Source organism: Mastomys coucha, unplaced genomic scaffold, assembly GCF_008632895.1.
Source record: "Mastomys coucha isolate ucsf_1 unplaced genomic scaffold, UCSF_Mcou_1 pScaffold21, whole genome shotgun sequence".
In the NCBI taxonomy this organism is placed as follows: Eukaryota; Metazoa; Chordata; class Mammalia; order Rodentia; family Muridae; genus Mastomys; species Mastomys coucha.
Window position 1 is genome coordinate 174,879,560 of NW_022196904.1, and position 13,866 is coordinate 174,893,425.

General features: G+C 44.0%; 1 protein-coding gene across 1 annotated transcript in view; it reads left to right on the plus strand.

Annotated features, from left to right (window-relative positions):
- Entpd7 (ectonucleoside triphosphate diphosphohydrolase 7) overlaps positions 1–13,866 on the plus strand; it is a 45,717-nt gene that overhangs the window by 15,691 nt on the left and 16,160 nt on the right. Inside the window, exons 4-6 of the mRNA XM_031390390.1 lie at positions 2,113–2,318; positions 2,982–3,132; positions 10,292–10,395. Coding sequence (XP_031246250.1) covers positions 2,113–2,318; positions 2,982–3,132; positions 10,292–10,395 — 461 coding nt within the window. The remainder of the gene's footprint in view (positions 1–2,112; positions 2,319–2,981; positions 3,133–10,291; positions 10,396–13,866) is intronic.

Genomic DNA, 13,866 nt, shown 5'->3' on the forward strand with positions numbered 1-13,866 from the left:
TATATATATATATATATATATATATATATATATATATATATTATCTTAAAAATGAAAAAGAATTGACATACTTGGGCCTTGTACATGCCAGATGGTACCATGTACCGTCTACCATGAGGTTACACTCTTCACCTGCAGACCTTTCTTGAAAATGAGTGAGATAAACCTGTTACCTCCAAAGAACATAGATGTCAGGACTTAAGTGACTTGAGCTTCCAAGTAGGAGTTAGAATTTAGCTCAGTTTTGCAATTGTGAATTTGGCATTTCCCAGTACCTTAAAGATTTTTTATGAGAAACACTGGTGCTGATATTAGTGAATTTTTTGAAAATTCACTGTAAAATAAAATGTGTCAACTTTAGGAAGATTTGCATCAAATCATTGAGTCAGATTTCTTTCCCAATAATGATGTTAAAGAATCATGCCTTCTTATAAAAAGCCATTCTTTTTTAGTGTAAGATAAACCAATAGATTTTAATACAACAGAATATAATTCTTTTTGTTTTTTGTTTTTTGGGTTTTTTGTTTGTTTTTTAGAAACAAGGTTTATCTGGATCGCCCTGGCTGTCCTGGAACTCACTCCGTAGACCAGGCTGGCCTCAAACTCAGAAATCCACTTGTCTCTCCTTCCCAAATGCTGGGATTAAAGGCGTGCGCCACCACTGCCTGGCTTATAAATTTTGTTGAGTGGGGTTTTTGTGTTGACTTTGTTTAGTTAGTTTGTTTTTGTTTTGTTTTGAGACAAGATTTTACTATGTAGCTTTGGCTGGCCTGGAGCTTACTATGGTAGACCAGGTCTTGAACTCACAGAGATCCACCTGCCTCTGCCTCTAGAACATCGGGATGAAAGACTTGTGCCACCATGCCTGGCCTGTTAGTTTTTGTTTGTTGTTGTTGCTGTTTTGTTTTTTTGTCAGCTTGACACAGGCTAGATTCTTATGGAAAGAGAGAAACCTAAAAAAATTGAGAAAATGTCTCCCTAAGATTGGCCAGTTGGCAAGTCTGTGGAGCATTATTTGGTTTAATAGACAATGACAGAGGGCCCAGACCACTGTGAGTGGCGCTACCTTTTGGCAGGTGGTCCTGGGTGGTGTTAGACATCAAGCTAAACAAGCCAGGAGGAGCAAGCCAGTAAGCAGCACTCCTCCATGGGTTCTGCTTCAGTTCCTGCCACCAGGTTCCTACCTTGAGTCCCTTCTCTGACTTCCCGAAGTGATGAGATGTTATCTGAAGTAGTAAGATGAAATAACCCTTTGCTGCCCAAAGGGCTTTGGTCATGGCATTTATGACGGCAGTAGAAACCACAATGAAGGTAGTTTTAGATCCCGACTGCAGCAAATCTCAAAGAAACTCTACTTGTTTCAAGTTACAGCATGGATACAGAGTATCTGCCGCGTTCTGAAGGTTTGTCAGAACTACTTCATGGTCTGACCATGTAACCCAGTGATATAGTGTTTATTTAGCCATGTGAAACCCTAGGTTCAATCAGGTCTTTTGGTTAGTCAACCAATTAAATAAATTAAAAAAACTTAAAAAGAAAGAAAATCTTATTCCTCTTGCAGCTGGTGTGAAAGGCTTCGCTATCAAATGCCATGTCTGTAGTGCGCACTGAATACCGAAGCAAACATGAGAAGTTAATCAAGGCACAAAAGGCATTTGTGAAATTATGAAACAATACCACTCTTTCTATTTCTTGTTTCAGGAAGTGTAGCATAGGTATGTGTGTATATGTGTAATATAAATATATGGTGTTAGAATGAATTTATTGTTAGCTATGTGAATAATATTTAATATTTAAACATTTGCTGGGTCTAGTGGCATATGCCTTTAATGCCAGCACTCAGAAGGCAGAGGCAAGTAACCCTTGTGAGTTCAAGGCCAGCTCCAGGCAAACCAGGTCTACATAGTGAAACCCTGTCTCAAAACCAAAACCAACCAAACAAAAGATTTTTTTCTTAATTTTGTGATATGCCAAGAATATGTAGATATAACCCAAGTACACAAAAGCTTGGCCCATAGGAAGTATAAGATGTTGGTGAAGACTCATAGGCAACTGAAGCAAGCACTAGTACTCTTTGTGGTCCTGACTCATTTTTACTTTTCTCCTTCTTAGATATTTGGCTCGGGTAGGAGACCTCGAAGCCACCAACACGGAAGACCCAAATCTGAATTATGGACTCGTGGTGGACTGTGGTAGCAGTGGCTCCCGGATTTTTGTTTACTTCTGGCCAAGGCATAATGGGAACCCCCATGACTTGCTGGACATCAAACAGATGAGAGACCGGAACAGCCAGCCTGTGGTTAAGAAAATAAAGCCAGGTACTTAATCAGAATGAGTTTTGTTGTTAATCTTTTTTTTTTGGGGGGGGGGGGTTCGAGACAGGGTTTCTCTGTGTAGCCCTGGCTGTCCTGAAACTCACTCTTTAGACCAGGCTGGTCTCGAACTCAGAAATCTGCCTGCCTCTGCTTCCCAAGTGCTGGGATTAAAGGCCTGTGCCACTACTGCTTGGCTTGTTGTTAATCTTTTACCTGGTTGGGGCATCAGAGGGAATGGGGGAAGGAAGCTCCCTTGTTTTTGTGGGGATCTGGATAGTGAGAGGAATCTCAAATTCATTGTCATCCTGCTTCTTTCAAAAACGTAAATGTAGGTCCTTCCACAGAATCTTTTTTGGTTTGTTTTTGATTTTGTGTGAGACAGGTTTCTCTGTGTAGCCCTGGGTGTCCTGGAATTCTCTCTGTAGTTCAGGCTGGCCTTGAACCTAGAGATCCACCTGCCTCTGCCTCCAGGGTACTGGTATTAAAGGAGTGCACCACCACCACCCAGCTCCTTCAACAGAATCTTCTGAGTGTTCATTTTTTGAGTATTATGTAATCTACATTTAAATATATATATGTGTGTGTGTGCTATATACATGTATATACACACATATGTCTTTTTATATTTTTGTTATTGTTGTTTTGTTCTGTATTGTTTTACTTAAGGGATCTCCGCAATGGCAGACACTCCGGAACATGCTAGCGATTACCTTCGACCTCTGCTGAGCTTCGCTGCGGCTCACGTGCCCGTGAAGAAGCACAGGGAGACACCCCTTTACATCCTCTGCACAGCGGGCATGAGGCTGCTCCCCGAAAGGTGAGATTCAGGACTTCACAGGACTTAGGGAAGAGAGTCCCGTGCAGCCAGGATGGAGGTGGGTGAAGGCTCAGCACACAGAGTTCACAGCGGGGCAAAGGTAGCTTGCTCAGAAGCAGGTAGAGCCATCTCTGTACCCGATTATTGCATGCTCAGACAGTCATATCTTTATGTCATTTGCCGCTTTGGGATCAGTGTCTATCTGAGATGACAAAGGGGTTCTGAGTTTGGATTGAGGGTGTGGTTGCAATTGGGAGTGGCGGCAGTGGTGACTGGGTCATGAAGGAGGTATGGAGAGACCATATTTGCACAAGAGCCGTAGGAGGCTCGCTTGGGGAGACTGGAGCATTGATGCAGCCTTCTCTATCTCTGCCTCATCCTGTGATGATTGCTGAGCCCCTCCTCCTCCGCCACGCAAACCTCAGCCTCCGCCCCAACCAATGAGGGATTGATTCCAAATTCAGCTTGACATCTTGACACCTGATCCTTCTTACAGAAGAGTGCTAGAGGGAAGAGGATGTTGTATTTGGGTCAGGCACCTCCTAGTTTGTGACTTTCCCTCTCTGTCGCCTCCTGGATCCCAGCATGTTAGTGGACCTGGTTTGAGAGTGAACTTCCAGAGTCTTGTGTTTTCATAATTATATTTTATTGTGAGGGCATTCTCTGCCTTATACTCTGATCGCTATGACATGTACCCAAGAGAAGCAGGATTTTGTTGTTGTTGTTGTTGTTGTTTTTCGAGACAGGGTTTCTCTGTATAGTCCTGGTTGTCCTTGAACTCACTCTGTAGACTAGGCTGGCCTTGAACTCAGAAATCTGCCTGCCTCTGCCTCCCAAGAGCTGGAATTAAAGGCATGCACCACCACTGCCAGTTCTAAAAAGAAAGATTTATTCTGAGCTCCAGTTCTCATCCGGAGCTGGCTATACTATTTATGGGCCTGCAGTGAGGCAGACACCATGGCAGGGAGGATGGGGGAGCAGAGCGGCTTATCTCGCGGGCACAAGGATGGAGAGCCAGACAAAGAAGGCCCTGCCACAAGAAAACCCCCAAGGATGTGCCTCAGTGAGCTGCTTCCTCCTGTTAGCGCTCACCTCCAAAAGTTCCCATCCCTTCCCAGTAATACCAGCTTATTATCACTCCATCAATGAATCAACCTAGAGATGGTGTCTGCGTCCTCATACAGCCTCCTCTCTGTGATTGAACCCACCAGCTGGGGAGGCAGTTGTTGGCACAGGAGCCTTTTTGGGAAGCACATTGTATCTAAGATGTATCTAACTAGGTTAGGAGGTGTCTGACCTAAATCCTCTTCCCTCTGATACTCTTCCGTAAGAAGGACCAGGTGTCAAGATATCAGGCTCAACACGACCTCTTTCAGCTTAATGAATTTTTTTTTACCCTCTCATATTTATTGTTTTAATCTCTGAGTGTGTGAGCACACATGAGAGCAGTTGCTTTCGGAGACCAGAAGTGAATATCGGGTCCCCTAGGTTGTCATTTGTTTGTCCTTAGCGTAATATCTGGTCAAGCCCATAGTCCCATTTTAAAATCAGGTTGCAGCCTCCTTTCTGCTATGTTGTAAAAGTCTCCCCTGTGTTTTGAGGACTGAGCCCCATCAGATGCACAGTCTGTAAATGTTTCTCGCATTCTGTGGCTTGCCTTTCACTTTGTCGGTTGTTTCCAGAGCTTTTTGGTTTGGTGTCCTCCCACTTGTTGATTTTGTTGCCTATGGTTTCGGTGGCATACTGAGCGCAGTCCCAGCGTTGATGTTGTCACTGAGCCTCAGGAATGAACTTAGTCTCATATGCACTGGGCATTTCTCATTAGTGGAAATATTTTTCCTTGGTAAATTACAGTTTGCTTTTTCACATGTTTAAATTTTCTCTCTTGGTATTTTCTTAAGTACTAATATTTTTATAATAATCAAACTCCTAGATGTTGATGGAAAGGCCTCAATCTGCGTGCACCAGGCAATTTAATTAATGCCCCCCAGGTCAGTGCTCAGTGGGCTCCTTTACGTCCTTTGTGGACTGTGAGTGGCAGGCTATTTATGTCGTCATTGTTACCATGAGAGGCCTTTTAGCTCTCTGTAGAATTTCATTTTGATGTTACGAGCCACACTTTAAATGTTAAAGCTGTAACCTTACATCATTAACGAAGTCCTAAAAGGACACCAGGACAAAAAAAATACCTGTTCATTCTGCTTCCCAGCCCTTTCATTTTGTGTTGGTGCCTTTTCTTTGTAATTTCTCTATGTAATTTCTACAAAACTATAATCATCCTGTTAATCACACTATTTGCTTAATTTTAGACAGGATCTCACTATAGCCTCAAATTCATAGAGATCCACTTGCCTCTGCCACCCGAGAGCTGAGATCAAAGGTTTGCACCACCACATCCAGCCAAGACAGAGCTTTATGTAGTCTGGTCTGGTCTCTAACTCACTGTGTGTGTAGCTGAGGGTGACTTTGAAGCTGAGCTTTTTCTGCCTCCACCTTCCAAATGCTGGGCTTAGTGCCAGGCCTGGTCCATCATGCTTTGCTGGGTCCCTGCAGCACCAGGGCTGGGCTGGGGACTTTGCTCGCGCTCCGTCAGCACTGTGCTAACTGAGCTGCATCTTCCACTCCTACAATTTTTCATTTTTAGATTTATTTTATTATTTTATGTGTATGAGTATTCTGCCTACACATAGGTGTGCGTACCACATGTGTGCCTTGTGTCCAAGTTGTTCAGAAGGAGGGCATCAGATCCTCTGGGACTGGAGTTACAAATGGTCCTGAGCTACCATGTAAGTGCTGGGAACTGAACCCAGGTCCTCTGCAAGAGTGACAAGTACTCTTAATCACAGAGCCAACTTGCCAGCTCCAGAATTTTTTTTTTGTTTGTTTGTTTGTTTTGTTTTTCGAGACAAGGTTTCTTTGTGTAGCCCTGGCTGTCCTGGAATTCACTCTGTAGACCAGGCTGGCCTTGAACTCAGAAATCCACCTGCCTCTGCCTCCCAAGTGCTGGGATTAAAGGCATGCGCCACCACTGCCCAGTTCAGAATTTTTGTTTTTTGAAATAAGTAATCTATACGTTTTAAAAGACTTTTTGAAACCCTGGGAAGAGGATCGGTGGCAGCTGGATCACAAAGTCAGTGGGTGCTGGCGGACTCACCACCCAGGCTGGGGGAGGAAACCAGGGTAAAGGGCAAACTGACAGAGCCACCCAGCAGGGCTGGGCACAGGAGCCCTGGCTGGTGATTTGGCCCCCATGTGTGTGTCTGGGGCAAAGTAGACAAGGCATCTCCTGGCACTGCCCAGCATTGTGTCTGTCACGGAAGTTTCCATGGGAACAAACTCCCTGTGTCGGTCCACTGTGTCCTTCTGTGACAACTGTGGGTGCAGACACTCGGAGTGTTAGTCTTCACTGTGTTGAGCATTTCTCAAGCATGGGCCTTCGCTTCCCTTCTTTTCTGATCACCTTTCCAGCATGCATGAGTCCGTTCTGGGCTTAATGAAATCATGCCTGCCTCTAAGGCACGTTAGTTGCTGATCCGTATCTGCCTGTTACCGTAAGAACCTGCTTTGTATGATTAAGGCCCTGCTATTTCATTAGCATTGTGAGTAGTGCTCATGAATCATTTGGACTGCATTTGAATTTGTATACACTTTGCCAACAAGCAGACAGAAACTTTCTACTATCCTTTTATAATGGAAATACCCTTAAAAATTGCACAAAGGTATTTATAGTATCATATTTAATTTAAATTTTTTAAAAAACTTTTGAGATTGTAGTATTACAACATTTCTCCCTTCCCTTTCTTTTCTCCAAACCCATATATCTCTCCTTATTCTCCTTCTAATTCATAGCCTCTTTTCTCCTTCACTGTTATTACATGTTTATATCTATATACATATATTCCTGAAAATTACTTGTGTATAATATTATTTGGACTGCCCATTTGGCATCAGACAGCCAACTGGTGCTCTCTTCCCTGGGATGACCACCTTTCTTGCTCCCCACTTCCCTTGGTTGCCTCTGTGCAGGGCGGAGGCCAGCGGGCCCTTCCCTGTCCGCCTTGGCATGCTCATTGGTCTTATCCCTGCTCAGTTCATGTTTTGGAAGTCATGTTGGTGAGACTTTTTTTTAACCGTATGACATTTCAATACATTTCATGCTTGGAAGGAAAGAAGACCGGACAGTGAGTCTTCTCTGTAATCCAGGGCCCTGCTCTGTGGGGTAGCTCCTCAAGTTTGCCACTAAGTTTAATTAAAGAAACAATGTTGAGAATAAACATTGCATTCCTGTACAGAACATGAGGAGGGTTTTTAAAAATTTCTTTTGAAAATTTTAAGATTTTATTTGTATTTTTAATTACATGTATCTACCTGGGTAAGGACACATGAGTACAAGTTGCCGGGAGACCAGAGTCACAGGCGGTTGTGTCATTTGATGTGGATGCTGCTAACCAAACTCAGTCCTCTGCAAGAGCAAGTACTCTTAAATTCTGAGCCATCTCCAACCTCTGTTTTTGTTTTTTAAACAAACTCAAAACAGTATATTGAAGATCTTTTCATGTTATCATGTAGAAGTATAAATTGACCTCTTTTTAACATCAATATGGCATTAATTTCATTACATAGATGCTCATAAATTACTTACCTAAATTTCCTTGTTATCATGTTAGTTTTCCCTGGTTATTATAATAAATAATACTATAGGTTTTTTTTTATTATGTGGATTACATTTTATTTTTAAAGTATAGCGGCTTGGGGCTAGAGAGATGGCTCATTAGTCAGGAGCACTTCTGACAGAGGACCCAGGTTTTGTTCCTAGCACCTACATGATAGTCACAGTCATCTGTAACTTTAGTTCCAGAGCATCTGATACCCTCTTCTGACCTCCATGGGCACCAGGCACACGTGTGATGTACAGACATACACGTAGGCAAAACACTTATACACACAGAATGAAATAAAACCTAAAGCAAAACAAAATGTAAAGTATCCTGACTGAGTAAGAGGTTAACCATTTAAACTGTAGCAAGGTGCTGTGGAGAGTTCACAGTGCCAACAGCAATGGAGGCTGGCACCCATCCTTCTCTGTTAACAACAGGCCCAGCAAGCCCTCCCCTGTGGGCCGCTCAGAACCATACACAACTCAGAGAGATGGGTAGCCCCTCACAGCGTAGCTACCCTATGAACCCTGAAAGACCTTATTATGTGTTATAGTTAACAGCTTAAGACACTGTATACGAGATTGTACTGGGAAATTAGTTCCTCAGGTATAACTCTGTACTTTTAATGGTAGCAATATTCTTCATGTTGACAATTATCTGACCCCATAGACTATTCCTGTAATACATAACTTTAAAAGTCCAATATGGGCTGGGGAGAGGGCTCAGTTGAGAAAGTACTTGTCTCAGGAGGATAGGGCCTTGAGTTTGGACTCTCCAACCAGGTGTAGTGGCGCCTGTCATCCCACACGCCTGTCATCCCACACGCCTGTCAGTCCATATGCCTGTCATCCCATATGCCTGTCATCCCACACGCCTGTAAACCCAATGCTGGACTGCAGAGACAGGAGGCTCCCCTGGAGCCTGTCATCCCACACACCTGTCATCCCAGTACTGGGATGCAGAGACAGGAGGCTCCCCTGGAGCCTGTCATCCCACATGCCTGTAAACCCAATGCTGGACTGCAGAGACAGGAGGCTCCCCTGGAGCTTTGCCGGCCAGCCAGTGTAACCAAAAGCCAGTCTAACCCAACCAGAAAGTTCCAGGTTCACTGAAGAAACCCAGGCTAAAAAACACTAGAGCAGAGGGCTGGAGAGGTGGCTCTGTGGTTAGGAGCACTTGTTCTTGTGTAAGACCTGGGTTCCGTTCCTGGCACCCACATAGTGGTTCACAGACACCTGTAACTTCAGCCCCAGGGGATCTAATGCTCTCTTCTGACCTCCACAGGCACCAAGCTTGCATGTGGCACACATATATACTTGTAGACAAACCACGCATAAAATGAGTAAATCTTATTTATTTTTTTAATTTTTGGTTTTTTGAGACAAGGTTTCTCTGTGTAGTCCTGACTTTCCTGGAACTCTGTAGACTAGGCTGGCCTTGAACTCAGAAATCCACCTGCCTCTGCCTCCCAAGTGCTGGGATTAAAGTCATGCGCCACCACCACCTGGCTTAAATCTAATGTTTTAGAAAGGAAGAGGCTAGTTGAGGAAGACAGCAGACTCCTGGCCTCCACACATGCGCGCACACACACACACACACACACACACACACACACACACGCACACATATGCAGTACAAATCTGAGATGGCTGCTGGTCACATTTTTAACTAACATTTTTGCTGGATTCATATTATCCTTTGCTTTGTTTGGTTATTTTTAATTTGTCTAATAGTCCCAGGAAAACACTTGAAATCTCAGGAGAAAGAAAAATACCTGCATAGATACTAAGTTTCAAACGTCATATCCTTGAAAGGGGAATTCTTATGAACTTTGGGTTTTGAACCTCATCTGGGTTTTTCAAATGATAAGATTTTTATACAGAAAAAAGTCAACCCTTGAAACATGAAAAAGAAGATTAAAAAGTTAATTGTTAGCTTACATAAAAGATTATGCCAACGCCTGTGGAGCTCACAAGTATAGATTGTGCAGTCATGCGAGGCATTGTCTGTACGGTGTAAGCTCTGAGGGTGAGTTTGTATTTTGTAATTGACTTCTTCCTCTCACAGTGGTTAGGAACAACGTAGTTCTATTTTATAGACTGTGAATCTGGGCTGTGATTTCCTGACTTACTCATCCTCTCCCAGAGGCATGAAGCCATGTGCTCCTCACTCAACACTGCATTATTTAAAGTTTTTGAGTAGGAGCCTGCTCTTTGCATGCAGTTTGAACCTTTGAAGTCAAAATAGGAACCAAAAGGAAGCAGAGCTTAACAAGGGCACGTGGTAGATGGAGCAGCATCATAGCAAGACTAATGGAAGGCAGTCTGTGAGAAGAGGTTTTTGTTTTGCTCAAGAGATAGGGACTCACTATGTTCCCCAGGCTAGCCCTCTGCCGCTGGGCTCAAGCACTCCTTCTACCCTAGCCTCAGAAGCCACCTTGGTCTCAGGTGAAAAGATGGTTAATAATTAACTTGGAGATTTTTTTTTGTTCTCTTCCTCAGGCAACAGTTGGCTATCTTGGCAGATTTAGTGAAAGATTTGCCGTTGGAGTTTGACTTCCTCTTTTCACAGTCTCAGGCCGAAGTGATCTCTGGGAAGCAGGAAGGTACTGAGCCTGGCAGGGAGAGCGGGGCGGAGCAGAGCCGGCGGGGCGGGGCGGGACGGGGCGGGGCGGGGCGGGGCGGGGCGGGGCTGGGGCACCTCCAAAGCTCTCAGCAGGTGTTTGGGATTTCTCTGTGCATTGGATTTCCATTTTCCTGTCAAGGATTGTCTTGATTCAGCTGCTCGGTCATTTTGCAGATTCTGCACGAGTGATCTGTTTTACATGGCTGCTTCTAGAGGTCACGCATATCTGATTTTAACAGCACTGAGCACCATGCTTAGTATTTAATGATGATTCCAAATAGATCTTTGATTAGCTAATTGCATTTTTGGAAACATACAGCCCTAGGAGTTATGCATAGTTTAAATTTAAGTGTGAAACAAGTGATTACATTAGGTGTGGAGAGACCTTAACTCACAGAGTAATTAGGCTGAGGCACTTTTGTTTTGTTTCGGGTTTTCCTTTTATTACAATTATTGTGTAGTTCTGTTACTCCCCTTAATACATCACTGTATTGATATTCTCATGTGACCCAGACACATCCAAAGTGATAATTTGCTACCATTTCTTTTCTGTTTTTGAGTCAGGGTCTCACCTTACTGGTCAAGAACTTGCTGGCTGGCTTAAAGCTTAGAGCAATCCTCCTGCCTCTGCTACTTCTCTGAGATTACAGACATGCACCACTTGTGCCCATTCAGTCCTATTTCTTGAAAGAAGGTGACCTTGGGGCTGGGGAGATGGCACAGTTGGTAGAGTTGCCACACAAGCATGTGGACCTGAGTTAGATCCCCCATCGCTCACATAAAAAGCCAGGTATGGCGACTCACACCCGTAATCCCAGAGAGAGGGAGGCAGAGACAGGGGAGACAGAGACAGGAATGACTGGAGCTTGCTGAGGAGCCAGCCGAGCTGAATTGGTGAGGGAGCCTGTCTTCAAAACATTTAAGGTAGAGGGTGATTGAGGAAGATATCCCACGTTGGTGTCTGGTCTACATACACACAGACAGACAGACAGACAGACAGACAGACACACAGATCTATACACACACAATCAAAGAAAATCATTTTTAAAGGAGGTTTTTTTAATATGTCTTCTAGTTGCATTCCACCAAAGGGAAGAAATTTGTTTTTAAAAATTTAATCAAGTTTGCACTTTCTTCTTAGTGTTGTATTTCTTTGCCAATATCTGGTTTTTTGTTTTTGTTTTTGTTTTTCTGTCCGGGTAATACTTCTCGTGTTTCTTGGTCACAGGGCCATGTTTCCATCCTTTTCACTCCAGTTGGTGTCTTTCCACTCTTTCCCTTGTGAGGTGACATTTTCCTGCTCTTTGTGTGCTAAATACATTTCAAATATCATGAGATTATGGGTCCAGTTTATATCAGGAGAACATTGAAGGGTATTGTTTTGTTTTGTTTTGTTTTTAAGTAGGCAATTATTCTCATCTGGCATACATTCAACTTTGTACATTCCCTATGTGGGTTAATTTTTTTTTTCTTTTTTGGTTTTTTGGTTTTTTGGTTTTTCGAGACAGGGTTTCTCTGTATAGCCCCGGCTGTCCTGGAACTCACTCTGTAGACCAGGCTGGACTCGAACTCAGAAATCCGCCTGCCTCTACCTCCCAAATGCTGGGATTAAAGGCGTGTGCCACCACCGCCCGGCAATTTTTTTTTTAATGTTTACTATTCTTCAGGTTTTAATTTTAAAAAACATTTTAAATGATAATTTATTCTTCTTTTATGTGCATTGGTGTACTATCCACATGAGTGTGAAGGTGTCAGGTGGCCTGGAACTGGAGTTACAGTTGTGAATTGCCTCGGAGGTGCTGGGAATTGAGCCTAGGTGCTCTGAAAGAGGAGCCAGCATTCTCTTTATCACCAGCCCACCTCCCCAGCCCTTACTGTGTTTTAAACATTTTATTCTATTCTTATTTTTTTGTGCCTGTGCTCCATGGCTTGTGTGTGAAGGTCCACCTTCAGCAGCCATTGCTCTCCTTTGATGACATGGGGCCCAGGAATTGAGCTCAGCTCATCAGACTTGGCTGCAATGTATTTACCCACTGAGCCATCTCACGCCATCTCACTAGCCTTGTTCCAATGCTTTCTCCTGCTCTGTGCCACAGTCTCTATGCAGTACGCTCGGTTTAAGCACCTTTATCTGATGAGCTGGCTCTCAGTTATTAGTTTCTCCATCAAAGCTTTGACATTGCAGTTTGCATTTGTCCTGTGTACATCAGCCAGTGGGCAGTCTGGGGCTGGGCGGTGAACTGTCCCACAACCGTTCTGGAAGCCCTGAGTGTAGAGTTTAGGGTCAGATCCATGCATGTGTGCCTTGGAGGTGAGATTCTTTCACAGCTGTGCCCTGTGCTCTCGTGGCTTTCCTGATGCTTTCTGGTTCCTTGGACCTCACGTTCATGTTCCTCTGCTTAGAAAAGTAGGTTTTTGGTTGGTCTCCCCTGCCAGGCTGGTACCGTGATGGCTTCTGCATACAGAACAGCTCCTCTGGCCAAAGAGAGTTCCTTTCCATTAGCACGTACATCAGTGCCTGCTCATCTGTACCTTGTCTGCAGCAGGAATGCCCTGGTAGGGAGGGACAGAATGAAACAGAGGCAAGCTCATGCCTTTAATTCTCCCACTTGGAGACTGAGGCAGGAAGATTGTCCTGAGTTTGAAGGTACATGGTAAGGTGAATTGTGGGCTAGCCTGGGCTACCAAGTGAGAACGACAATAGAATGAAACAGGCTGGGAAGATGGCTCAGCAGAGTTTCTGTGGTGTAAGCACAAGAAATTAAGTTTGGATCCCCAGGGCTCACATAAAAAACCAGACATGAGCATGCCCCTGTAAACCCATCACTGAGGAGGCAGATGTGAGATATGCCGGAGCTCCGTGGCCAGTCAGTATTGCTGAGTGAGTGAGCGCTAGGCTCATCGAGTGGCCATGTCTCAAAAAGTAAGATAGAGAACAGAGGAAGATGACACATGGACACAGACACACACACACAGACACACACACACACACACAGACAAACACAGACACACACATATAAACACAGACACAGGGACACACACACACACACACACATATGTGCATAGACACACACATTCATACACACACACACACACACACATACAGATACACACACCAGCAGCAGCAGCAGCCAGACAAACAAGGAACAACAAATTCCCCTGGAGTCTCCTCCCCTGTCTGAACCTTTGCCATCTATTTTCTAACCTTTTGAGCTAGAAAACAGTCTGAAAATTCTTTCTATCCACACCTGGTTCATTCTTTATCTCAAACTGCTTCTGAATTGAAGCCAAGAAATTCAGAAGAAAAAAACAAATGAGACTCAGTCTAGTCTGAGAGTGTTCTTACAATACTGCTGTGTGTATTGCACCCAGAGACTATATTTGCATTTTATGGGGATACTAGGTTGGTATGTATTCCTCCAGTTTTCTCAGAAGTCACCCATTCCCCCCC